The sequence below is a fragment of the Anolis sagrei genome, chromosome 1 (assembly GCF_037176765.1).
Source record: "Anolis sagrei isolate rAnoSag1 chromosome 1, rAnoSag1.mat, whole genome shotgun sequence".
Classification (NCBI taxonomy): Eukaryota; Metazoa; Chordata; class Lepidosauria; order Squamata; family Dactyloidae; genus Anolis; species Anolis sagrei.
Window position 1 is genome coordinate 82602654 of NC_090021.1, and position 27816 is coordinate 82630469.

Here is a 27816-nt window from a genome sequence, read left to right on the forward strand (position 1 = left end):
GTCTATGCATACTTACAAGAACTCATGTTTTTATTATTAGTATTTTAGTGGTGATGTCACTACGGGGTTTTTTTCCAGCCAAAAAGAACATGGGAGTTTTCTCCGCTCCATCCTATCATTTAGTCAAATATAATTGGTGCTGACCTTGAAGATTGCTCGGAAACTTCAAATGGCTTAGCAATTAATTTATTTTTAAGTTATAATCAGTTTATACTCACATTTTAAAAATAACTCTCCTTCCAGTTTGCTTTTTGGGATACAATAAAAACTGATGATCCTGAATAATGTCCTATTCTAACTTGGAACTTGCTCAGAACTTCATGAGCTCCTTTACCAGGTACGATTACATTCAAAGATAAGGTAGATGGTACCATAAAATACATGTCTGCAGCAGAGCCATCTTATGATGAGGAATGTAAGAAACGGGGTTAAACTATTTGTCCATTTGGTTCAGTATTGTCTATGCTTGGCAGCCTCTGGTTTTTGTCAGAAGATAGCAAGAACTGAAACTGAGACCTTTTGTAGAAAAAAGCATGCCCTCTGCCATTTACACATCATCCATTTCCAAGACACTAAGCTGACATTGAGTCAATGACCTTTTCATTGTCAGGTGAATACAATACGATTCTTTGGCTATTTCATGGATGACAAATTTTAGTCCTGCTTTCACTTCTTAACCTTTGTTTATATGGTTCTCTGACTTTAGCTTTCAAAGTTGACTCTTACTGTGTTTTCCCTCTACCTTGGAAACCTGCACTGGAAGGCAGGATATAAATCTTTTAAGTAATTCACAAAATTAAAACTAACAAATATATTTTTATCAAAAATTCTCATTTTGGTTTTTAGTTCTGTAAACTGGTAGCTGGTAAAGTTGAGTATCCTTTATGGAGAGAAAAAGTAGGATATAAAAACATAATAATAATAATAATAATAATAATAATAATAATAATAATAGGCAATACTAATAGTTATAGAAAGTGAACTTGTCAAACTGCTCTGGGGTTTCTGAATTCAGATTGACACGAGTTTTGGAGCACAATACTCCTGACCTCACGATTTTGGGGGGGGGGGGGGGGACCAAGTATGGATCATGGATGTTGTAATCCCAGGTGACAGCAGAATTGACGAGAAGTAACTGGAAAAGCGTATACGATATGATGATTTAAAGGTAGAACTGCAAAGACTCTGGCACAAGTAAAGATGGTCTCAGTGGTGATCAGCACACTGGGTGCAGTACCTAAAGACCTTGGCCTGCATTTGAAAACAATTGGCACTGACAAAATTACCACCTGTCAGCTGCAAAAGGCCACCTTACTCGGATCTGCACGCATTATTCGCCGATACATCACACACTCCTAGACACTTGGAAGTGTCCAATATGTGATCAAATACAAAAGCAGCTAGTGATCTTGTGTGCTGTGTACTTATCTTGTTATGTATCCAATAATAATAATAATAATAATAATAATAATAATAATAATAATCTCTGAAGGTTGTGGAAAAATTATTTGTTTCAAACTAGTTTTCAACTGTGATAATAAAGTAAACTCCAACAAAGGATCACGCGCAATTCCAGAGGTTAGCCAGAAGAGATAAGAAACTATTTTTAAATAAGCAATGCATGGAAGTGGAAGAAGACAACAGAATAGGAAGGACAAGAGACCTCTTCCAGAAAATTAGAAACATTGGAGGTAAATTTCAGGCAAAAATTGGTATGATAAGAAACAAAAATGGCAGGGACCTAACAGAAGCTGAAGAGATCAAGAGAAGGTGGCGAGACTATAAAGAAGATCTGTATAGGAAGGATAATAATATCGAGGATAGTTTTGATGGTGTGGTGAATGAATTAGAACCAGACATCCTGAGGAGTGAGGTTGAATGGGCCTTAAGAAGCATTGCTAACAACAAGGCAGCAGGAGATGACGGGATCCCAGCTGAAATTTTTAAAATCTTAAAAGATGATGCTGTCAAGGTGATGCATGCCATTTGCCAGCAAATATGGAAAACACAAGAATGGCCATCAGACTGGAAAAAATCAACTTATATCCTCATACCAAAAAAGGGAAATGCGAAAGACTGCTCAGACTTCCGTACAGTGGCCCTTATTTCTCATGCCAGTAAGGTAATGCTCAAGATCCTGCAAGAAAGACTCCAGCAATACATGGAGCGAGAGTTGCCAGACGTTCAAGCTGGGTTTAGAAAAGGCAGAGGAACGAGAGACCAGATTGCCAATATCCGCTGGATAATGGAGAAAGGCAGGGAGTTTCAGAAAAACATCTATTTCTGCTTCATTGACTATTCTAAAGCCTTTGACTGTGTGGATCATAATAAATTGTGGCAAGTTCTTGGTGGGATGGGTATACCAAGCCACCTTGTCTCTCTCCTGAGGAATCTGTACAAGGACCAAGCAGCAACAGTAAGAACTGACCATGGAACAACAGACTGGTTCAAGATTGGGAAAGGCATACGGCAAGGCTGCATACTCTCACCCAACCTTTTTAACTTGTATGCAGAACACATCATGCGATGTGCGGGGCTTGATGAATGCAAAGCTGGGGTGAAAATTGCTGGAAGAAACATTAACAACCTCAGATATGCAGATGACACCACTCTGATGGCCGAAAGCGAGGAGGAGCTGAGGAGCCTTCTAATCAAGGTGAAAGAAGAAAGCGCAAAAGCTGGGTTGCAGCTAAACATAAAAAAAACCAAGATTATGGCAACAAGAATGATCGACAACTGGAAAATAGAGGGAGAAAATGTGGAGGCCGTGACAGACTTTGTATTTCTAGGTGCAAAGATTACTGCAGATGCAGACTGTGGCCAGGAAATCAGAAGACGCTTACTTCTTGGGAGGAGAGCAATGTCCAGTCTCGATAAAATCGTAAAGAGTAGAGACATCACACTGGCAACAAAGATCCGCCTAGTCAAAGCCATGGTATTCCCTGTAGTAACCTACAGATGTGAGAGCTGGACCTTAGGGAAGGCTGAGCGAAGGAAGATAGATGCTTTTGAGCTGTGGTGCTGGAGGAAAGTTCTGAGAGTGCCTTGGACTGCGAGAAGATCCAACCAGTCCATCCTCCAGGAAATGAAGCCCGACTGCTCATTGGAGGGAAGGATACTAGAGACAAAGTTGAAGTACTTTGGCCACATCATGAGGAGACAGGAAAGCCTAGAGAAGACAATTATGCTGGGGAAAGGGGAAGGTAAAAGGAAGAGGGGCCGACCAAGGGCAAGATGGATGGATGGCATCCTTGAAGTGACTGGACTGACCTTGAAGGAGCTGGGGGTGGTGACGGCCGACAGGGAGCTCTGGCGTGGGCTGGTCCATGAGGTCACGAAGAGTCGGAGATGACTGAACGAATGAACAACAACAAATAAAGTAAAAAATAAAGAACACATCACTTTTCAGCTCATATTCTCTATTTGAAGCAGGTTAGGAGCGCAGTAGATATCTGAGAATGATTCATTAGAAAAGACAATAATGCTTAGCAAGACAGAAAGAAAAAAAGGAAGACTATATTCAAGGTAGACAGACTCAATCTATCTACCTTGACTTTGCAAGACCTGAGCAGGGCTGTAGATGACAAGATAATTTGAATTTCCTTCATACATAGGATTGCATAAGTCAATTTTATGGCAATTAACAACAAATCAGAGCAATATAACAGGCTTAATTCACTTGTGCACATCTTCAGTATATATAATATTAAACACTGCTTCTTGGCAGGGAATTGGATTGGATGGCCCATGAGTCTCTTCCAACTCTATGACTCTACATCTACAAAACCTATACTACAATCCTTTATAGTACTTGGTTACACAAAAGTGAATCCCATACAAGATTATTCTCACAGGACTACAGCTTGAATTCCAGTGAAACACTTCTGAATGAAAATGGTTGAGCTTTGTTTTCAGATAATGTTTAATTTTACTCAAGTAATTATCCAAAAATTATCTTTATAATTACAATGTTGCATACCCTGTATATCCTTTGCATACTTATTTCAGAATTCACGGCTGTTTTGTTCATGAAATGAATTATATCTTGGAAAATGGGGGAAAGTACAGCATTTCATCTGAATCCTTAATGGAACAATGAACTGTGGACATATACAGATAGCTACAATCTCAAGGGTAACAGCAGAATACAAGGTGCTTCATGTCAGGATTTGTGTCTATCAGATATCATTAATATATAATACAATTTTTTCAGAGCTCCATGGTCAAGCTTGAGAATTTTAAATTCTAAACAACAAAATTTAGCACCAGATAAGCATATTATTATCTTGTGGGATGTGAAGAAAATTGATAAAAGAAGCGTTTTAACCCACTCTTGCTTGCTGCAGATTATTAGTGCCCCTTATAGTGTCTCTAGTACTAGGAAAGATAAGTCACCTGATTAGGTGCTAATTGGCTTCAGTGTAAAGCAGCAAGGGAAGGATAACAAGGTAGATGTTATCTGATCCTGGAAGCTGTACAGGAACTATTGTGACTGTAAGCTGCTTATTGATTAAGGAGATATTTCTCTAGTGTGAGGCTAACTTGGACTCCCCAGTGAGCGTGCTCTCCATGCTGAAAGAGTACACTTTCAGAACTATTCCTCACACATAGGCCTCCAAGGAATTACCATGAGGTTGGAAGTAGATGTACTATCCTGCCTTTAGCATATAAAACCCCGTGTTGGATTTTGCTTGCTTTAGATAAATGCATGCTTTATATTTGCTTTAGATAAATGCATTTAGATAAATGCATGCTTACAGAATTCTTTCCTTCTGCACATGTAAAGGCCCTACATGCATGGATGCCATCATAATAAATTAGACATTATAGTCAAAACTCTTATTTTTTTTAAAAAGGAACCAACCTCTGAGTAGACTGGCAAAAGCAAGAGCTTAGTCTGTCCCAGGAGAACCTTAAAAAAGCTCCAACCCCATCTATTCTCTCTGCCCTTCTAAGCTTTTTGAATGCATAGTCAAGAAATGGCAGGTGGCCAGGGGTGGCTGGCCCCTGAGGTAGCACTGATGCTTTCCCCTCTCTATGGAATGATTTTCGTCTTATCCATGGGACATATTAAAATCCAAAATTTTGACCCCAAAACCTGACCTCTACATGAGTATATAAGGTATATGATATGAATGTCCATTATGTTTGAAATATTAGGTTGGAACTTTGCAAGACAAAGTTCTTGAGGTCATTTACACAATAAAATGTGGCTAATAAATGAATTACAACAATACTATTTCTGTTCTCACCAACAATCCTTTTTCCACTCCTGGAGGTGCAGGTTTTCTATGCCTTAAACGTGAAGAGCTTTATATGACAGTCCATATAGATTTCAGTTTTTTTACCCCAGAGTAGGGGGACTCAATCCTCCTTAAAACTAGATTATGGGGTTGAATTCATCCTCCAGTAATCTGGAAAAATTGGGCCACAAAGACTTCAATGTAATTTATTCTCCGCTGGAATAATCAATTAGAAGTGTACTAAGCAGTCAAACATTAAGAAATATTAGGTCAATTATTGTCCTCGAGCTTTCTCAGGACTGCCTGAAATCTATCCTGTGCACTTCTAAACATGCAATGTGCTTGCAAAAATCTCCATATCAAAAACTGTTTCAATGATAATGGGTGGGAATGTAATTTGAAGTCCCTCTGCAAGTATCAGCATTAGGTAAAATGAACAACCTGCATGCCAATGTTGAGCTACCCTTCATACTAATGACCATTTCAGTGTCTCTATCAAGAATTGTTCCATCCAATCCAAATTTTATCAAAACCAAATTTGAAATGGTGCAAATAGTAAATAGGCCTGTTCCTAGCTGAGAGAATTAACTAGGTGGATATGTTTCCATCTGATCGAGTCATAAACAGAATACTTCATCTAGGTCAGTGTTTCCCAACCTGCGATCCGTGGGCCACCAGTGGTTCGCAAGAACAAAAATATGGTCTGCGGCCTCACCATTACTACACCGTTGCCTCAAAACCATGCAGCAACGAGAGCGACTGGTCTCACGAAACCCTCTTATAGTGCTGAGGCAACAGGGATGTTGGGAGGAGAGAGGCTGATTGCCCACAAAAGATTACTAGTAGCACATCGGTTCTAGTTTATTAAATATGTTTTTCTGTGGGCGAGCAGATGGCGACTACTGGATGGCATATGTTCTGTATCAGAAACTAGAGCTCATGTGGTCTATCGAATGCAATTTTCCAGTCCGAATCTAAAGTTGACCAAAAACTGATTTGTAACCCTTTTGTTACTAATGTTGGAGAGCAGTCCCTGGTCAAAGTGGTCCCTGGTCAAAAAAGGGTTGGGAACCACTGATCAAGCTGCTGCTCAAGTCTTAGATATGAACTGTCTTTGGAACAGGTTAAGTATTTTGCACATGCACAAAGAGCAACTTAACTGTGCTATCTTTGTTTGCACAGAAGTATCACTGAGGACCACTGCACACAATCCCTATGTTGTTATTTACCTATTTGAATTCTATCCTGCCTTCCTATCAAGAGGAGCAGTCATTTTAGATATATATGTAAATGTTCTGTGGTTGGTTTCATTGTCACTGGTTTCATACAGAAATTGTATACCCGGGATAAAATCTGTTTGTAAACCTTTGGAGAAAAATACACTGCTACTGATCTCCCCACCTGCAAATAAAATTACTGTGAATGGCTTACAACAAAATCAAACCTGCCTTTTACAGTAAAATAAATTCAATATAAGCACTTGAAACAATCTGCGCCCAAAAAACTAGGCAGGTTTTTACCTAATAATTTGTAGTAGTAGAGGCAAATGAAACAAGGATTGCCTCAAGGAAAATTATCCAGCGATGAAATAAACAAGCTAGTCACACTGTTGGGCTGGTTGTGGGTTAACCCTTTGTATATGTTGTTCTTTGTAGACCAAAAGCAATAACTTCCATACATTATTGATGATTATGTGATTATCTACTGACCCATAATCTAAACTGGGTTTAGCAGCTCCATTATAAGTCAGTTATTAAGACTTGGGCTCTTATGCATAAACCATTTAAGTAAGTCAACACAGTACGCAACACGGTACACTTAGAACTGGGCTGTAACCTGGATTCCCAAGCACATACCTTTCACTTTTCACATTAAAGCACACAATTGCAGCTTTGGTCCAACAGAGACAGGGCTACAGGAGTTATACCATTTACATTAGAGCAAACAGAAAACAGCCTAAATCTAATTTCTAATCCCAGTAACAGTTAGATCCATAGAAACAACTGCTGAATGATGTCAACACTTATGTAAATCCCACAGATTCAGTGGATTTAGTCTAGCTGCAACTAGAAATTAGATTAAGGCCCAAGAGCCAGGATTACTGTATTATATTTCCTATTTATACAGTATGAAAACACTTTGACGGTAGGTTTGTATGTTTTCCAGAAGACTTGGCATCACATGCTCTTCTTGCACTTTGAGGGGAAATTTAATAAGTGTAGTGTCTACTCTACACAGAACAATCCTGCAGTGGCTGTGTACATCAAATGCACTTAGCTAGAGCCCAACACATCATACCACTGAGTTCAATCAAGCTTTCTTCTCAGAAATCCAACCGTGTCTACCTGGTAACATAATGTAATTCACTCAGCAGAGTGAATTTTTTCCTGCAGGCACTAATGATTGCTCAGGAGATTTGAGGAACATCTAATGCTGATATTGGAAGCAGGTAGGAGGCTAAAAGGTGAGAGAAGAAAATGGAAAAAGCCCACTGAACCTAGTGTATAGATTTGTTCAGCAATATACAACTTCTTTTCTGAACTCTTTGCACTGTCAATGCAATGACCAGAAACAATGCCATTTTTGGTATATTTGAATCTACCAGTATGAAGTACTTCATTATTCAAACGAACAACTGCAGATTGACCCCATATTTGTTCAGTACCCATAAGTACTGAAGAAATGCTAGATGTTCAAGAGGAATATGAGTAGCTCAAGATCATATTGGAAACATGCATTGGTTAATAGAATGCATTAAAGAATTTCTGAAGAAAATCAGCCAGCCTTTATAGATTATGGTTAAGAAAACAGACACGAAGAAATGTGATGTTGGGAAGACAATTGTACAGATACCATGGAATGCAAAAAATCAAACAAAAACAGGCAAATCAAGACTGAGCTTTCACTGGAAGCCAAAATGACTTAATTGAAGCCATATGAAGAATTATTACTTATGGGAAAGGACAATAGTGCTTGGTAAAGTTGCAGGCACTAGGAAAAAAAGGAAAGCAATGGATTGATTCAATCCATCAACGAAATCATAGTTCTTAACTACAAGTCCTGAGCATAGCTATTAATAAGAGGATCTGGAATCCTGTTAGGTATTTATGTCATTGTAACCTGTGATCATGTGAAGTCAATTTGTGACACTGAGCAATGTTCATATAGTGAGCAGAGAGCTGGATTTAAGATCATGAAGTTCATTGGGTAGCACTGGATAGGTCACTTTCAGATAAGTCATTCTCAAATAGATATCTTTTATAACTGTTGAAAGGGTGCAGTGTAAGAAAATAATAACAATATTATCTCTCCCACACACACACACATGGCAATTTTATGCCAACCAAAGAGAGGACAAGAATCACAAATGTAATAACATTGTGTGTGAAAGTGAATCATCAATAATTACATGAACATTCAAAAGAGAATTAGTAGACAGTTAACATAATAGATTGTAATGGAACATCCTCATTCTTTTATGCTAATTATATGTAGCAAATGAATTTCCAGAGTCCTCTTTCCTCCTGCTGCCTTGTGAAAGGGTACTGCATTATAAGTATTATCACAAGAACCATACCCACAAGTTGAGTAAGTTTACTCAGGGTGCATCTACATTGTAGAGTTAATGCAGTTTGACACCACTGTAACTGTCATGGTTCAGTGCTGTGGACTCGTGGGAGCTCCACTTTTACAGGTCTTAAGCCTTCTCTTCCAAATAGCACTGCTGCTTTACCAAATTACAACTCCCAAGGTTCCAGAGCATTGAGCCATGGCCATTAAAGTGGTGTCAAATTGCATTGATTTTACAGACTACCTGTTGATTTACTTCCATTTAATATTGCTATTACAGTTCATATTTCTAGTGTCAAGCTCTAGATCTAAAATCAATTCAGCCTGTTTTGTTTAAAACTAGGAGATCTTGACCAGGTCAGCTTTTGAATGGTCGAGTCATGAACAATCCTATGTAAGCCATTTTGAGTTCCATTAAAAGTCTGACAGGTGCATTTAGAGAGGAAGGATGACAACCCATGCTCTTTTATCTAACCCAACAACATGGGGCTACCTTTATAAACTCTTTCCAAGGTCCAAAATGCTGCAGTCAAAGTCTTGACCATGGCTGGATAGCAGAAGTCGTGCCTCAATCAAAAAAGAGTGGGTATATCTTGCAATGCCCTTTACAGTTGGGTTTAAGTTAACTGGTGACTGCAACTCCCTAAATGCACCTGTCAAACCTTTAAGTCTTTTCCTTAGTCCTGGGATACCCATAGGGTTTTCTTAATGATACTCCGAGTTCGAATGAATGGTTTATTGTGCTAGCCATAGGCCATGACATAAAAGTACAATAAGCACTTTCCAATATAAATATTAAAACTTTACTGGCCCTTTAAAATGATAAATGATAACAATTACAAATGTCTGGTTTGTATTATTCCAAGAGGAAGCAGATACATAAATGGCAACTGGATGGCCACCCAACAGAACAATGTCACAGCTTTAAATACCTGGGCATCTACTTCTCATATAATGGTAACTGGAAGAGTCATATAGAGGCAGTCAAACTATCTGCCTGGAGGTCAGAAAAATCAATTCTAACCTTTGGGAAAACAAAGGGGGGGGGGTTGCTTGGTATGTCCCACAATTAAAATATTTGCTGCTACTCCGAGTTTGTGAAATTCCCTTCCAGAGAATACCAAGCTGGCGGAGGGGGAAAATATATTCTATTATTATTATGTTTTATAATGTTTATTAATATCCCACTTTTTCTCTGCATATGGAGACTCAAAGCGGCTCATAACTAAAGCATTGCAATACAACTTAAAATATACAAATATGTCAAGATTTGTTCAGAGGAGATTTGGCATTGCATTTGTCTGAAGCTAAAAGTATGTGGCTTGTCCAAGGTCACCCAATGGGTTTCCATGACTGAACAGGAATTTAAACCCTAGTCTCCAAATTCCTAATCCAATGCCCATGATGGCGCTCTTTCATTCCAAGAGCAAAGGCAAGCTTTTGGCAATTAACTATCTGCTGAATGTTAAACTTTTAATAGGAGTACTACACTTCTCGTTTGCCGGCACGCCTTTTATTTTGAAAATGCAGTTGCTTCAATATTTTTAATGCTCATGTTTAATATTATAACATTTTCAGTTGTCTCTCTTTTTAAATCATGTTATGAGCTTCCTTGGGCTTTATGTTGTAAATTTATATTGGAGTCAGTATTCAGATAAAGGTGGGAGATAAATAAAGGAATACTGGACATTAAAAACCTTTGGGTAAAGACTGCTGTATATAATAGATCTTGTACTATAAGGAACAAATTTCTGAGAAGTGCTTCTCTTTGACACAACTGTAGGTATCGATGTACTCCGTTATTGCTTGATTCACATTCTCCATAAGGGGCATAACCGATCCAAGATTTGTTTAGGTCATTTAGTCCCAGAGGCGATTTGTACATATGAGTGCATCTACGCTGTAGCACTCTTTGGCAGGGAAAGCTAATGGCCTTGTAAAACTCCAACAACCACAAATTCCACAGAATTGAGCCATGGCAGTTAAAGTGCTGTAAAACTGCACTTATTCCACAATGGAGGAGCACCATCAGTTTTCCATGGCATCGGTCTAATGACTGCACATACTAAAGCTGATTTTACATGGATGCGACATACACCAACTTGTTTACCAGCAATGGGAAGGAAGAGAAACTCATACATGTTGAGTATCCCTTGCCCATAATTCCAAAATACTCTACAATTGCCTAGATGGGTGGCTGAGAGAGCGACATCTTTGGGTTGCTGTGAGTTTTCCGGGCTGTATGGCCATGTTCCAAAAGCATTTCTACTGACATTTCACCCACATCTATGGCAGGCATCCTCAGAGGTTGTGAGGCCTGTTGGAAACTATGCAAGTGAGATTTATATATCTGTGGAATGTCCAGGGTGGGAGAAAGAACTCCTGTCTGTTTGAGGCAGGCTTTGAAGCTGCAAGTCTATTCAATGTAGTGTTGAAGGCTTTCATGGCTGGAATCACTGAGTTGCTGTAAGTCTTTCGGGCTGTATGGCCATGTTCCAGAAGCATTCTCTCCTGACGTTTTGACTGCATCTATGGCAGGGATCCTCAGAGGTTGTGAGGCTGATCAAGTTGGCCAATACACACTTGCCTTAAGCAGGCAAGAGTTCTTTCTACCACCCTGGACCTTCCACAGATATATAAACCTTCCTTGCCTAGTTTCCAACTGACCCCACAATCTCTGAGGAAGCCTGCCATAGATGTGGGTGAAACTTCAGGAGAGAATGCCATACAGCCTGGAAAACTCACAGCAACCCAGTGATTCTAGCCATGAAAACTTTCGACAACACATTGGCATCTTTGCTTTCTAAGCTTCTATGTACACACACTTTTCATGTGACAAATTATTTGAAATATGTATTTTATACATATTTGAAATATGTATAAAATGACCTTCATATCATGTGTATAGGTTGCCTATTATTCTTCTCTAGAGCACTGGTTCTCAACCGGTTGGTCCCCAGATGTTTTGCCCTTCTACTCCCAGAAATCCTAACAGCTGGTAAACTGGCTCGGAATTCTAGGAGTAGTAGGCCAAAAACACCTGGGAACCCCAGGTTGAGAACCACTGCTCTAAAGGAAAGAGGGGTGCATCCATACTGTAGAAATAGTGCAGATTGACACCACTTTCACTGCCATGGCTCAATGCTAGGCAATCTTACCAATTGTATTTATTTATTTATTTATTTATGACATTTATATACCGCCCTTCTCACCCCAAAGGGGACTCAGAGTGGCTTACAAGATATATATACAATATATTATTAGCATAATACAATATCAGTATTATATATTACTATACTGTACTACACCATTATATTGTAATATTATTAGTAATGTTACATGTAATATAAAATATATAATTATAATATTGTATTATTATTATTAGTATTAGAATCATAGAAATCATAGAATCATTGAGTTGGAAGAGACCACAAGGGCCATCCAGTCCAACCTCCTGCCAAGAAGCAGGAAAATCAAATTCAAGGCACTCCCGACAGATGGCCATCCAGCCTCTGCTTAAAAGCTTCCAAAGAAGAAGCCTCCATCACACTCTGGGGCAGAGAGTTCCACTGCTGAATGGCTCTCACAGTCAAGAAGTTCTTCCTAATTTTCAGATGGATCTCCTCTCTTGTAGTTTGAAGCCATTGTTCCGCATCCTAGTCTCCAGGGCAGCAGAAAACAAGCTTGCTCCCTCCTCCCAATGACTTCCTCTCACACATTTATACATAGCTATCATGTATACTATTGACCATTCAAAGTACAGATTGCCTCCATAATCTAGTCTGGAGTAATCCAACTGTCAGCTGTCAGGCATGCAAAGCACATAGTTTGGTTCTAACCATGGGCTCATCTATACCGATTGCTTAATTGCAGGACCAATCCAAAGCAGAAATGCTGGACTGTCACCTAACCATCCCCCATTACTGCTGTCAGATATCTGGAGTGCTCCTAGCCATTGCAGATGTCTTCATGCAGACATCAACAAATGTGGCCATGGAGAAAGCAAGAGTGAGTGTTCCCTGATTTTTTTTATTCAACATTTACTAGAAGAGTGGGGGGACAAGGGAAACCCAGCTCTTTAAGCTGCTCCTCATAGGGCTTGTTCTCCAGACCCTTAATCATTTTAGATGCCCTCCTCTGGACACATTCCAGCTTGTCAATATCTCTCTTGAATTGTGGTGCCCAGAACTGGACACAATATTCCAAGTGTGGTGTAACCAAGACAGAACAGAGGGGTAGCGTGACTTCCCTGGATCTAGACACTATACTCCTATTTATGCAGGCCAAAATCCCATTGTTGGCTTATTTTTAACTTGTTGTCCATGAGGGCTCCAAGATCTTTTTCACACGTACTGCTCTCAAGCCAGGCACCCCCCCCCCCCCCATTCTGTATCTTTGCATTTCATTTTTTCTGCCTAAGTGGAGTATCGTGCATTTGTCACTGTTGAACTTTATTTTATTAGCTTTGGCTCATCTCTCTAATCTGTTAAAATCGTTTTGTATTCTACTGTCTTCTGGAGTATTGGCTATCCCTCCCAATTTGGTGTCGTCTGCAAATTTGATGATCATGCCTTCTAAGCCAGGGGTCCTCAAACTAAGGCCTGGGGGCCGGATATGGCCCCCCAAGGGCATTTACCCTAAGTCTGAAACAACCTGAAATCACACAACAATGGCATCTCATCAGCCAAAAGCAGGCCCACACTTCCCACTGAAATACTAATAAGTTTATATTTGTTAAAATTGTTCTTTATTTTAATTATTGTATTGTTTTAAAGTGTTTTTACACTACAAACAAGATATGTGCAGTGTGTATAGAAATCCATTCATGTTTTTTTCAAATTATAATCCGGTCCTCCAACAGTTTGAGGGACTGCGACCTGGCCCTCTGCTTGAAAAGTTTGAGGATCCCTGTTCCAAGCCTTCATCTAAGTCATTAACAAAGATGTTGAATAGGACCGGGCCCTTGTTTTATTGTAGTTTTACTGTTTGGCAGAAAAGGCGTGTAAAACTACAACTGACAGGATTCCATAGCCTCAAACCAAGGCAGTGAAAGGGGTGTCAAACTGCATCAATTCCACAGCAATTCCCAAAGGCTAGTCCTTTGGGTTGTTTTGGACTTCAACTCCCAGAATCCTCAGCTGTAGGAGTCAACGAGCAGGGACTCTGGGAGTTGAAGTCCAAAACACAAGGAAGGCCAGGCTTTGGGAAAAACTGAGCCAGATCTGGGTTTCAAGGTCCTTTCTTCCTCTCCCTCCACCGCCCTTTCTTTGGGGGACGAATAAGGGGGCTGTCCGCGTTCTCCTCTCTCTCCTCACCGGTCTGCCCGCTGGTCGCAGGCAGGACAGGCGGCTCCTCCTCTCCCGCTTCGCCCTCCATCGCCAGCCTCTGAGGTTCCGCCAATAGAAGGCAGCGTTCTCGGAACGCCCTACAGCTGGCCGTTCCTCGCCCGGCCGCCAGGGGCGCTGGTGAGCAAAGGGGGATCCGGCGACCAATAGGCGGAGCGGCGAGGCAGGAGGCGCGCAGGGTTCGGAGCAACAAACGCAGCGCCATAGCTAGGGAAGCTGCTCCTGCTACGGGGCGCCGGAAGGGCCAAGAAAGAGATTTAGAAACGCGTCCTTGTGGAATGGCCGCTGTGGGGGAACTACGGATCCCATGATGCAATGCAAGTGGTGGGGCCGTGTGCAAAACCGACTCCTTTCAAATTCCCCCGCCCTTCCTCGCAGGAATACCGAAATGCGGACCTTCTCCCCAAATAGATCAATCCTTTAAAGATGTGACATCCCCCACAGCTGTTATTTGCTCAAGAGTATTGGTTTAAATACTGTATTTTAAAAATATTTTAGATTTAATCCGTTTTGTTCTTTGTTCTTCACACCTGGAATACTGGGTCCAATTCTGGGCACCACAATTGAAAGGAGGTATTGATAAGCTGGAATGTGTCCAGAGGGCGACTAAACTGATCAAAGTCCAGAAGAACAAGCCCTATGAGGAGCGGCTTAAAGAGCTGGGCATGTTTAGCCTGAAGAGAAGACTGAGAGGAGACATGATGACCATGTGTAAATATATGACGGGAAGGCATAGAGAGAAGGGAGCAAACTTGTTTTCTGCTGCCCTGACTAGGACGCAAAACAATGGCTTCAAACTACAAGAAAGGAGATTCCATCTGAACATGAGGAAGAACTTGACTGTGAGAGCCGTTCAGTAGTGGAACTCTCTGCCCCAGAGTGTGGTGGAGGCTCCTTCTTTGGAAGCTTTTAAACAGAAGCTAGATGGCCATCTGTCAGGGGTGCTTTGAATGTAATTTTCCTGCTTGGCGGGGGTTGGACTGGATGGCCCATGAGGTCTCTTCCAACTCTTTGATTCTATGATTCTATTCTATCTGAGACTGATAAGGATAAAATCCTATTGTCTCTTCCAACTCTATGATTCTAAGATGTATATATCTTTAATCAGAACTACAAATTTAATATTGAATCACAATTTGATCTGGGGTGTTGTGGTCACAGGGTTGCAAACCCCACTTTTTGTCTTCCAGGGATAAACTACACCAGGCCTGGGCAAACTTGGACCCTCCCTCCAGGTGTTTTGGACTTCAACTCCCACAATTCCTAACAGCTTCAGGCCCTTTCTGCTTAAGGGAAAAGGATCTGAGGCTGTTAGGAATTGTGGGAATTGAAGTCCAAAACACCTGGAGGGAGGGCCCAAGTTCGCCCATGCCTGATCTACACTATAGAGTTAATACAGTTTGATACCACTTTAACTGCTATGATTCAGTGCTTTAGCATCCTGGAATTGTAGTTTCACAAGGTCTTTCGCCTTCTCCGCCAAAGGGCGTTGGTGCCTCACCAGACTACAAATCCCAGGATCCATTGCATTGAACCCTGGCAGTTAAAAGTGGTGTCAAACTGCATCAATTCTATAGTGCAGATGTGCATGTATTATTTATTATTTATTTACAGTATTTATATTCTGCCCTTCTCACCCCACAGGGGACTCAGGGCGGATCACAATGCACACATTCATGGCAAACATTCAGTGCCATAGACACGCTACATATATAGACAGAGACACAGGCTATTTAACTTTCCAGCTTCATGAGTGTATGCTTTTTGAATTCTGGCCACCGGAGGAGCTGTCGCTTCACCATCCACTTGTGACACCAATGGAGTACTTCCACATTTTTGCAAGCTGCTGGAGAGTTTTATGGCATCTTAAATTAGTTAAATTAGCCTCCCCGCATAAGCTGTACCTAGATTTCCTACTTGACAGATGCAACTGTCTTTCAGGCTGCAAAGGTCAACAGCAAGCTAGACAAATGGCCAGAAACTCACTCCAGCTAAGGCTGGCTTCGAACTCATGACCTCTCAGTCAGTAGTAATTTTAATACAGCTGACTCCCAAACAGCTGCACCCGCATTGGTTCTGGGGAGCTGGGTTGCAGCTGCTCTCTCTCTCTCTCTGAATAGTACAGCCTTTGTTGACACTGAGCCTAAGCCTAAATAGCTCACGTTGTCCAGCTTTCTGCATTTTCTGTGTGGGCAATCATTTTGCCCCCATAAAAGGGTAAAGGTTTTCCCCTGACATTAACTCAAGTTGTGTCCAACTCGGGGGGGGGGGGGGGGAGGGGTGGTGGTGCTTATCTCAATTTCTAAGCCGAAGAGCCAGCATTGTCTGTAGACGCCTCCTAGGTCATGTGGCCATGACTGCATGGAGCACTGTTATCTTCCCACAGAAGGCAAGTAGAAGTGAGTAGAAGGTATTGATCTACTCACATTTGCATGTTTTCAAACTGGCAGAAGCTGGGCCTAACAGCAGGAGCTCACCCTGCTCCCTGGATTTGAACCACCAACCTTTCAGTCAGCAAGTTCAGCAACTCAGCCATTTAACCTGCTGCACCTCATACTGCCCTCATACTACAGTATTAATAAAACTGACAATACATCTGGTAACAATATTAGAAACCTAAGTTGGAAGGGAAGGAGTTAATAAGATACTGGAAAGAGGCTGAACTGTACAGATGGAACCAATTAAGAGTTTCTGCAAAGGATGTTCTCTCCAGGGAGAGAGAAAAAAACCTTAGAGAAAGGAGGAGCTATTTTTCCAGAAGTGCAAAACTTTCAGTCACAAGGAAATGAGGTGGAAATTAGAGTGATTTAATCCGTTTTGTACACACAAAGCAGATGAAATCAGCAGTTACACAAAGATAGCCCCTAGATTGTTTTTAACATGGCCATTTTGAAGGGTTCTTTCTATTATTTTGAATTGAGAGACCTTCACAGCGTTGCAGTTACATTCCATTCCATCTTATGCATTTGTGTCGCTGTAACTCTTTAAATTGTTAAAATTAATTTAGTTTGGATTACAGTCGGACCATTGGTATCCACAGAGTTTGGTTCCAGGACCCCAAGATCTATGAATGTGTGTTCCATCACATTCAATGATGTAGTAAATGGTGTTCCTTATATACAATGGCAAAAACAAGGATTTTTTCCCCTTATTTTCTTTGAATATTTTCACGCTGTGGATATTTATTTATTGATTTAGTTACAGTATTTTTATTCCGCCCTTCTCACCCCACAGGGGACCTTGGGCGGATTACAATGCACACATACATGACAAACATTCAATGCCATTTTGACATACAACATATATAGACAGACACAGAGGCCATTTAACATTCCAGCTTTTCTGGCTTCATGAGGGTATGCTCGATTCCGGCCACAGGGGGAAGCTGTCGCTTCACCATCCACTTGTGACACCGGGTCCTTTGATGGAGTACTTCCTCATTCTCCTGCATGCTGCTGGAAGGTTTTATGGCATCGTAACTTAGTTAACTTAGCCTCCCTGCATACAACGGTACCTAAATTTACTACTTTAGGTAGTAAAACTGGCCGGCTCAGTTTTTAATAATGTCTTGTTGTACTACTATTGTTATTGTTCTTGCTTAACTGTTTTATTTGCTAGGTACTGTATTGTTATATTGTGTGGGCTTTGGCCTGTTGTAAGCCGCATAGAATCCCTTGGGAGATGCTAGCGGGGTACAAATAAAATAATAATAATAATAATAATAATAATAATAATAATAATAATAATAATACTTGACAGGTGCAATTTTCTTTTGGGCTGCATAGGTCAACAGTAAGCTAGACTATTAATGGTCGGGAGCTTACTCCGACCCGGGCTGGCTTTGAAATCATGACCTTTCTGTCAGTAGTGTTTTAATGCACCTGGCTACTAACTAGCTACGCCACAGCCTGGTACGTTGAATTCATGAATGCTGAATCTATGGATACGAAGCTTCAACAGAACGCATACTTCTTCCGTTCAACTAAATGGGCTGCAGGGTTTTTAAATATATGCTTGATTTGAGATGAGGATTATATCTTTCAGAACAAATGGAACAGGTTTGTTATCTAGCTTCAAAACAGGTGTTCTGCTACAGAATGTTGTAAGACCAGTTGGACCTTGAAGCTGTCTAGAACTTTTAAGGGCCAAAGCAGATGAAGATTAATATTTACAGTGAACATTAAAGGTTCCACTTTTTACATAATTACATATTGAAAGTAGGTCGGCTTCTATTCTGTATCATTTGGCCGGAGGAACTAAGGGTTTCCACTTTTTTTGCCCAGGTTCCAATTACGTGTTTCAATAGAAGCCTGAAGCTTCTGCCGCAATTGGCAGTCCCTCATGTGACCTAAAACTTGTTCTAGAGGGATGAAAAACCCTCTGGGGAAGATTGTTGGCACCAGATTTTTGGATATAAAACTATCCCATCAGATCATGGTTTTTGTTAAGCATCTAATGCTTGACATGGTTTCGGGTGAAACAAAAATGAAAAATCCAACAATCACATGGGTGCGAAAAAGTACTGAGTGACAGATCACTATAGTTTGTTTTGCACACTCTACAACAGAACGACGTGTCTGTCGGGTTTATATTTGTGGCACTTTGATCACTTGAAACCCAGAAATTGATTTGTCAGGTGCAGGACACAGCGTTGTTTGCCAGCCTGGTGTGAAGACAGAAAATGTACTTTGTGTGGGTAGTGCCAGCGAGCGCTCAACCTTTGTAGTACATTTTGGCACAGGTGTTGTTGGGAGCGGTAATCACAAGAGAAACTGGAATGCCTGGATTTAAGCTGGTGGAAAGGAGAAACTGGTGGAAAGGAGAAAGCCTTCTGATATTAATACAAACTGTAAACAAAGGACAAAGAAGGGCACGTCGTTCTAGAGGTGGTGGCAATCTATAGGTTAAAGAAGATATAGAATACAGGCCGGAATGACACAGATAAAGTTACAATAAGTTATACATATGTATGATGTTGCTGATGAAAGTGATAAGCAAATTTCATTTCAGTGTAAGGAGAGTTGCTAGAAATCAAGATTCATTAGAAGCTAAAGAACAAACATTAGGCTGGATGAATGTCAGATCTGCAGTTGGATAGTTATACAGAAAATACCAACATTTTGAAACTGTGAGATTACTCTCAGATAATTGGGTATAGAATAGGGCCCTAAGGCTGCCAACTAGTAATAAGCTTAATTGAGTGCAGTGAGACTGCTATCTGGATAACCATGCATGGGCCTGTTCTGTCAAAATTAACTGGCGGTTATAGAGAAATCCGATGCATGTTTTGAAAGGGAAGTCTCACTGTATTTGTACATATTGCTCCATAATAAATGTATTTAGAGATGCAGCCTCAGTATTAATTCATAAAATTTACTCTACAATGAAATGTTTCAGTGCAGACTACAAGCTCTGCTCTGGTGGTTGCAGAATAATCAGTGATATATGTGCTTGGCCTTGCACTTGCATTATGTATGGTATGTGCGTTGATTTCTGGGACAAAATACTTTTTTATTATGGGATCTATTTTTCACAATTTTTAGTGGCCCATGACGAGGCAGTATGAAGGGAGTTGCTGGGTAAGCTGGGTGAAAGGTAGTCAATTACAGCTTTGGGAATGCTCTGAAGGTAAGCTGTAGGTGAAAAGAATGTAAGAAGAACATAGCAGTCTCTGAAAAGCAGACAAGGTGTGAGAGCAGACAGAGTCAAGATGACAATTTCAGCAAGATAAAGCAGTTAGGAAGGAGAACTGGCTCTGGTATTGAAGGGACCATGTAAGAGAATAATTCTCAAGAGTTAATCTGTTATGTTACTGATTTTAATACATATTAGTTGTTAGTTTTTTCTTTAAAACCTTTATCTGGATGTCTCTACCAAGACTAAGGAATGAGACCACACCTACCATAAAGAATCCACATAACAAAATGGATCTCACCCTTGAATTAGGCCTTAGGTCAGGATCCCGCTTGGTATGTATACAATAATAAACACATCCCCTAAGTAAGTATAAGATGAAGCTTTAGCTGAAGCACTATTAAAATTGGGATTTTTAAGAAGATATAACAAACAGGTAAAATTGTACTGGTTGTATGCCTTCAAGTCACTATGGTGACCCTCAGGCAAACTGAACATGTGGTTTTGTTACAAGATCTGTTCACAAGGGACGTGCTATTGTCTTTTCAGAGGCTAAGAGAATGTGACTTGCTCAAGATCACCAACTGGGTTTCTGTGATACATATGGTGGTCTCCTAAATCATTACCCCATGTTCACTTTCTTGAGGACAAGCTAGCAAAAGTATTCATTGAGATCTTTTCCATTCCATAGTATGTGGAATGTGGATGCACTGTTTGATTGTTTTCTCTTCTACTACAGATAGTTCCTTTGCTCCTATGGGTCAATTTCACATCCTACAGAGTGGAAAGACAATGAAGTCTATTGTCTTATTTTTCAGAGCAAATCATCTTATCTTTGTTTGGAAAGAAGGTGTGGTGATGCATTAAATTATATTGGAGAGGCGCATGACTTTTCAGATATGTAATCGCCTCTGAGCTGGAGCTTTTGTGTTTGCTTAAGACGCTTGATCGTTTTCACAGTGCTCTGTGAAAGATCCAAGACACAAAGTATACTGCCAGACCAGGCCTTAGTGGGTTCCAAGCAGTATTTGCTAGCAGAGGCATGGCAAGGTTTATTATGCCTCCAAGCACAGTGTGCATAACTTATACTTTTCTAAACGCAGGCTTTGACATAGTTCCAGAATGCCACATTGCGTTGCTCTATGAAGGCAGCATGAAACAGGAAACTAGTTAAAAGGGGATGTCTGCAGCACTTTTGCCAAAGAAAACCTATCTCTAAGTAAAAGGATGCAAGTTGGAGAGAAACATTGTCGGAAGCTGTTCACCAAAGAGGATGTCATGGAATGTCTCAAGGGGCGGGGGATACGTTTCAATGCATGGGGTGGGAGGTGGGGTGGGGAGAGAGCCTCATACTCCCAGCAGCATATATAACAAGTCTGTGGGATTTGGAGCCAGAATGAAAAGCCATTTGGATGGAACTGGTCCAATATCTTGACTATGTTGAAAGTAATCTTCAGATTCAAATGGTTGTACTGAGAAAACATGTTGAGCAAGTCGTTAAAAAAGAATATCAACAACAAACAGACAATGTCAGCTTAATGTGAACACTGTGCAGTCATTTCCTTTCTGACCAAGAGACTAGATTTTGCATTTTTGTGCATGGAGGCTCGATTCACCCCCTCAACAACAAAAATCAACACGACTTTATTGACTTCATTGGGAGGGGTTTTTTCCAAGTGAAGAATGCAGAATCGGATCCAAGCGTTATGCTGTTCCAGATGGAAGAAATGGCTATTTACAGATCGTGTAAAACCATTGTTTCAAGACTAAACCACTGGATTCAAACCTCTTAAAGTAGCTGCCGTAACTTCAATTTTGGTAAAATCCTGTGCTCTCAGCATTCCCGTTTTGGTTTGCTTTTGCATTTCTCTGTCTTTTCTCTGTCACCATGTCATTTCTGACTTTTCTTCCACTTCATGCCTCTTCACTTTTGCTTCTTTCTGTTCAAAATGCCAAACTGTGAATAACTATTGTATTATTCTTCCCATATTAACCCATTCTTTGAATGGAGATACTTTTGTAAAGAAAAAGGCATCTCTGACACCCAAGGGTGAGTTGTCTGCAGGCCTGGGGAACCCCAAGGTTTGCAGATGTACAAACATTCTAGGGAGAAAAGGGAGAGTTCAGGGAACATTGAGCGTATTCAATAGCTATATTGACTGAAAACAAATGCGATGAAATTGATTATTTTAGAAAAGGATACAGGAGCACTCCACACTGCAACTTTTTTTTTAAATTTCTATCTCTTTCCTCCCTTGACCTATTGTACACAATGTTACGTGCTTCTTTGTACATGAAGTACACAATAGCCGAGCTGATCAAGACCTGCTTCCTGCATGACTATGACAGCCACCTTGGCTATTGTTATTAGATTTGTCCTGCCACATTTATGGCATTGACTTCGGTGGATTTGATAATTCACGTATTTGATTGAAAGGTTATGATCTAGAGTCACAAGCTTACATTTTGTCTCATATGTTAAGAGAGCCTGGCAAGATCTTAATACAGGAAGGGACCAGTTCCCTACTTGGCCATGTTGAGGACCAAGAACAAAAAGCAATAAATGAGAGGCAAAACAATTTTAATTATTAGCATCATAATCTCTCAAGAAGCTAAGTATTGCTCTTGTGGAGTTTGTATTTTGTTATGTATTGCTGCAAGGGCTTGAATAGGTCTCTTAGATTTGAAGATACAATTTTTTTTCTTCCATAGGGGAAACTTTGACAAGGGGGAGCTAATGAACTAGGATTCTTTGAGGTTTTAACATCCAACAAATGTAAGCCTTTCATCTGGACATTAACTGACACATTTCACCTACGCAACACCTGTTTTTCCAGATGTAATAAGGACTTCTTGAGAAATTCAATGCTCTCTGCCTAGGGGGAGTTAGCCCCAGGAGTGAGACAACCTGGATCTCAAGGAAATTCTTTTTTGTTGTTGTTGTTGCTGCTAATGAGCTGAAATTCTACTGGATGTTGCATGCCTTTGAGTCATTTCCGACTTATGGCAACCTTATGGTGAGCATCACATGGTTTTCTAGGGCTGAGAATGTACGACTTGCCCATGGTCATGCTGCGGCTTTCTGTGGCCGAGGGAGGAATTGAACCATGGTCTCCAGAGCCATAGTCCAATGCTCACTGTACCACACTTCCATCTCCACCTATCTTTTAAAGCTCTTTTCCCAATGTACCTTCATGGCCAAGAGGGGGAGTGCCTCTCCCTGCATTGAAATCCCTCCAGACCACCTTCAGCTTGCATTATGTATTTTCTGCATTTTGAGGGGCCAATAAAGGTGTCAATTTTTTGTGGATTGTGATTTGGACTGTGGTAGAGGTGAGCAACTTCTAGATGACAAGGAGCTTCATTTCTACACACACACACACACACACAGAGAGAGAGAGAGAGAGAGAGAGAGAGAGAGAGATCTTGGAGGGCTGCACCTGCCCATCTCAAACCATTGATATACTGAAAAAATGTTCCAAAAGGGTCATTTCATGTATTTGGGACTTTGGTCTGTTTAAGACTACATAATCACTTTTGGGTTTTGAAATATGTCCCCAGCCACCTAAAACAGATATGACTCACTACTGAAACTACAGGAAAATGGCCAGTCCAGTTCCCTAAATGGAACTGGTATAGATAGCTTTAGGGCTACCTAGAAAATTTCCAAACAGGGCATACAGTTGACTCTGTCTCTGCATCTTTTTTAAATCTTAGGATTAGCCAAAGTAGTAAATATTTACAACTGACATCCTTTGCGCTTTTGCAGAAGAATCCTGAACTTGTGCTCTTTGGATCTAACTGCCTATGAATCCCTACAAGTTTAAATATTTTTACTTCAACTTATTATTTAAAAGTGCCTGGAATTTTTGTTCCTGAGGGATACTTGGAAAAGGGTTGCTTTTTTTGAAAAATCTGCAAAGAACATTTGGTAATATTACTCCCCCATGTTTTATCTGCACATCTAAAACAATTAAAACACAAATTCCAAATGACTCCTTAGGGCAGAAGATTTCTGAATGAATTCACTGAGTTGTACTTTTGGAGCATTTTTAAGGCGTGGGCTACAATTCTTTGTTTAAAAACCAAAGAATATAACATATGATTGGATTTGTAAGCAAACCATTCATCTTGTTATGAAAACACTCGGATTTGTATTGTTCCAAGTGGCTGAGTACATTGTACTCAATTTCAGGAGGGTGGAAATTTTGCATCACATTTTTCCTGTTGATCTCTCTTCCACCCAGCCTTCCCAATGCAGTATTTCACCTAGCTATGCAAAAGTTTGTCTCCTGATTTTTTTGGACAGCCGTCTGTATTGAGGCTAGACATGTCAATATTTTTAATGTGTTAAAAGGCATGTTTTAGACATGCCGTGAAGTAGGCAGGGAAGCAGGATGAGGTTTAGCTACAGAGGGGGGCAAAATTAATTATTTTCTTCTCCAAATTTCTAGCATTGTAGATAGTGAGACACTGAAAATCATTCACACCTAGAACTCTTGATCTATGTTGTGACTGCATTTCAATAGTAACTTTACTTGCTGCTTTTTTGGATACTTATACTGTAAGAGAGACGTAACCATAGAACCCATAGCATACAGGGGAAAATGGTCTCTATGAATTTCTAGGTCCTCAAATGCAACTCTATGAATGCTGTAAGGCATTTTAATTGAATTTGGTTGTATCCACAGTTTTATGTAACTACGGTCTGGCTGAGAACGTACGGCTGAGAACATACCCTCTGGAGGTACTGGCATCTTATTGTACTATGTTTCCAAATGTTCAATGAAGTTTTAAGTTACTGCGATGCCAGAAATTAGGGAGCAAAGAGGAAAAATCATTTAGTTTGAGATAATTATTAGAGGGGTGGTGGCAATCTCAGCTATACACTTGGCAACAGGATGTGAAAAGGGGGAGGCAGAAGCCAGAGTTGACTAATCTACTATGTTTGAGGACTGAAAAATATACATGGCATTTCCTAACTAAAAATGTAAGAAGCATCTCAAAGAGAGCTGGGACTGAGCTCAGCAAAATAATAATAATAATAATAATAATAATAATAATAATAATAAGTCAGTCATGCATAATGGGAACTTCTTCCTATTGGGCTGCTTAGCAATGGAAACCTGAACAGGCACAAATATAACCAAAGAGTAATTCAAACTGTTTAATACAACAATTCAGCTTGACACTTCTGCACAGTGGATTTGCATGGTAAGGACTTTTGGGCCTTGTGATAAAAGGCTTTCCTAAATCCTTTGGTCAGGATCTTGATTGTGATAAACCAACACTGCATGGTACAACACCCTTTTTGTTTATATAAGGAGACTTTTGCCTTAAGAAAAGAAAGTAATTGTTTTTCAAGGTACTTCACAAGATACTTGCAAGAAACGCAGAAATCTGAGAATAGTTGCAGAAGGCTGGGGTGAAATTTAGGTGAGTGTTTCCTTTGGTTTCTTGATTTATAGGACTGGAGCAACATTAAATATAGCAATGAAATTAGAGAAGGTCACTCTGTGTGAAAAACCTGATATCCCTGTTACCCTGAAGTTTAACTTGCAAGCAAAGGAAGAGGAAGATCAATCTTGGGAGGGTGAAGAAGAAATAGATGAATGGAAAGTGACATCCAACACAAAAGTAAACATTGAAAATATTTATGAGCACAGTATAAAGCAGCCATGGGCAAACTTTGGCCCTCCAGGTGTTTTGGACTTCAACTCCCACAATTCCTAACAGCCTACCATCTGTTAGGAATTGTGGGAGTTGAAGTCCAAAACACCTGGAAGGCTGAAGTTTGTCCATGGGTGGTATAGAGAGACAAGATTTATATTGCAATATAACATGCTATACAGGTGCACAATAAGTAATACAACAAATGTGACATAGATATGTATGTATTATATGTGTATTATGTATTATATTACATCTGCGAATTACTTTATTTTTCCCTGAATTGTTACAGTTTTTCCCACAGCAAAATCTAAGGAGAGGGTATAATGAATCTTAGAAGTCATTACTTCTTTCTGGATCATCCACAATCTGGGCAAGAAAAAAATCTCACCTTAATATCTCCAATGTTGTTTTGTTTTTTTGGTTCAGCCATTTAAACTAATCCCTTCTCCTGATCGTGTGGATATTCTGCATAGAGGAAGAAGATAGGTTTTCACTCATCTCTGCCAACAGAAGCTTGCATTCTGTAGTTTGGAGGCTTTCTGAGGTCCTTTATTCTGGATAACATTACTAGAGCAAAAAAGCCCAACTTTTGTTCTTGCTTATAAAGAGAAACGTTATTCACAAGGATATACAGTATACTGATTTGCAAGAGAATGGCTGGATTGAAATGCAAAACTGTAATATTTTACACTTGTAATGGTGCTTTCATTTCACTTTCATCAGAAATATAGATTTAAAAAAAACCTTCCAACCATGGAAGGCTCCATGTGATGAAATCCTCTTGAGACATGAACTAGCTGTGTTGAGGTCAGGAACAGAGTAGCTCTTTTTAAAGGCTGGTTTAACACTACAGTCTCCAAGTGCGTGAGACATGCAGGCTGAGATGAATTAAGAGTGATACACACATATGCAGGAGATAACAAATGGTTAACTCATTAAACTGGAAATGGGGAAAAGAGCATGCTTGTTAGCCATAACAAGTTACATTTTTTCAATGTTTCACATTGTGCTGTGGCCTGAGCTTTGGCTTCATTTTATGGCAGCACAACAGGGTGCTCTGTCTATCACGTACAGATGTCTATAGACCATTTGATTTCTTTGATGTTGTTTTCATATCAGAGGGCCAGATGGTGGACAGCAATAATACTCTGCACTAATCGCTTAGAAAGTGCATGGCGTAGTGCTTTGAGATTTGAGCATGACACACATATGCTCCTTGTTGGAAATGGCTTTGCAGTGGGGAAATGTCTCTGAATGGTGGCTGATTTTGTCTATATTTTATACATAAGCTTAACCTTTCTCCCCAACCTTCCAAAATTAGACACTTACTCTCCTTGTTTCAACTAAGAATCAAGAAAAATCCACAAGCAAGGAGGAATTATTGGTTCATTCTTATGCATATACCACTCTAATGCACTTACCACTGGTTCAGTTAGACAAGTGGTACCTGCAGCAAAATATTGTAGTGAGAAGTGCAAATACTGACAGTTCTATTCTGCTCCATTCAGTTCTTTTTCCTCTTGTTCTTAATTTCCCTATCAACAGTCATTTAGCATTGTATACACACTGAGCTCATCCAGGCTTCATTGGGCTTTTCTGGAGGGGAGGCATATCCCCTGCTTATTTTTTTCCTAAAGGAACTAGGGGCATGTATGCAAACTTTAGTACTTCAAAGTACAGGAGAAAAGGCGGCATGTTTAGAGACCTGGCAATCGGAGAAGTGGCGTAGCTCTTATCAATCCAAATAGGGGAGAAAAGGGGAGAAAAAGTAAAGTATGGTCTCACTCACAGGAAACATCATTCTCTTCTTTCTCTAACATAGAGATGTTCTACAGTTCCCCTTCCATATCCATGGGTTCAGCATCCACAAACCCAACCAACCGTGACTCAAAAATATGGAGGGGAAAAAATCCAAAAAACAACCTCTGATTTTGCCACATGCTGAGAAATACACTAAGCCTACATAGCAGAGAGAGGCGTTTCACAGTTCCTCAGTCTTTATCCTGCACTTATTTATTTATTTGTGACATTTATATGCCACCCTTCTCACCCCGAAGGAGACTCAGAGCGGCTTTTGAGTTGTTTGCTATTTTAAAGAATTGATGCCATTTTGCTACATAACTGTATATAATGGGAGTTGAGCATTATAACCAAACCCCCAGCCAAAAGAGGGCTTTTCCAGCTACAGTATTATTAAATGTCTGCTCCCAGCAGAGGACCACTGTAGCCCATTCTTGTTCTAATAGCCTAGTATGGAAACCTTTCTATGGCCCAGGGCTTATTGCATAACTGGCTGAGTTGGTTTCTTTAACCAGAATGGGTCTGCATAGAGGTTTCTGCTTCTGTAGGCT

The 27816-nt window shown here is 40.2% G+C and overlaps 1 protein-coding gene across 6 annotated transcripts in view; it reads right to left on the reverse strand.

The window, feature by feature from the left end:
- The window catches only part of AKAP7 (A-kinase anchoring protein 7), a 118184-nt gene extending 103752 nt beyond the window's left edge, over positions 1–14432 (reverse strand). For 2 of the 6 annotated variants that reach the window (XM_060753370.2, XM_060753368.2), the window contains exon 1: positions 14129–14425. In XM_060753370.2, coding sequence (XP_060609353.2) covers positions 14129–14363 — 235 coding nt within the window. In that variant the 5' untranslated portion in view covers positions 14364–14425. Of the gene's footprint in view, positions 1–14128 lie in introns of all 6 variants that reach the window. The other 4 variants (XR_009629914.2, XM_060753369.2, XM_060753371.2 and 1 more) reach the window with 4 other exon arrangements.
- Positions 14433–27816: the final 13384 nt, after the last annotated feature.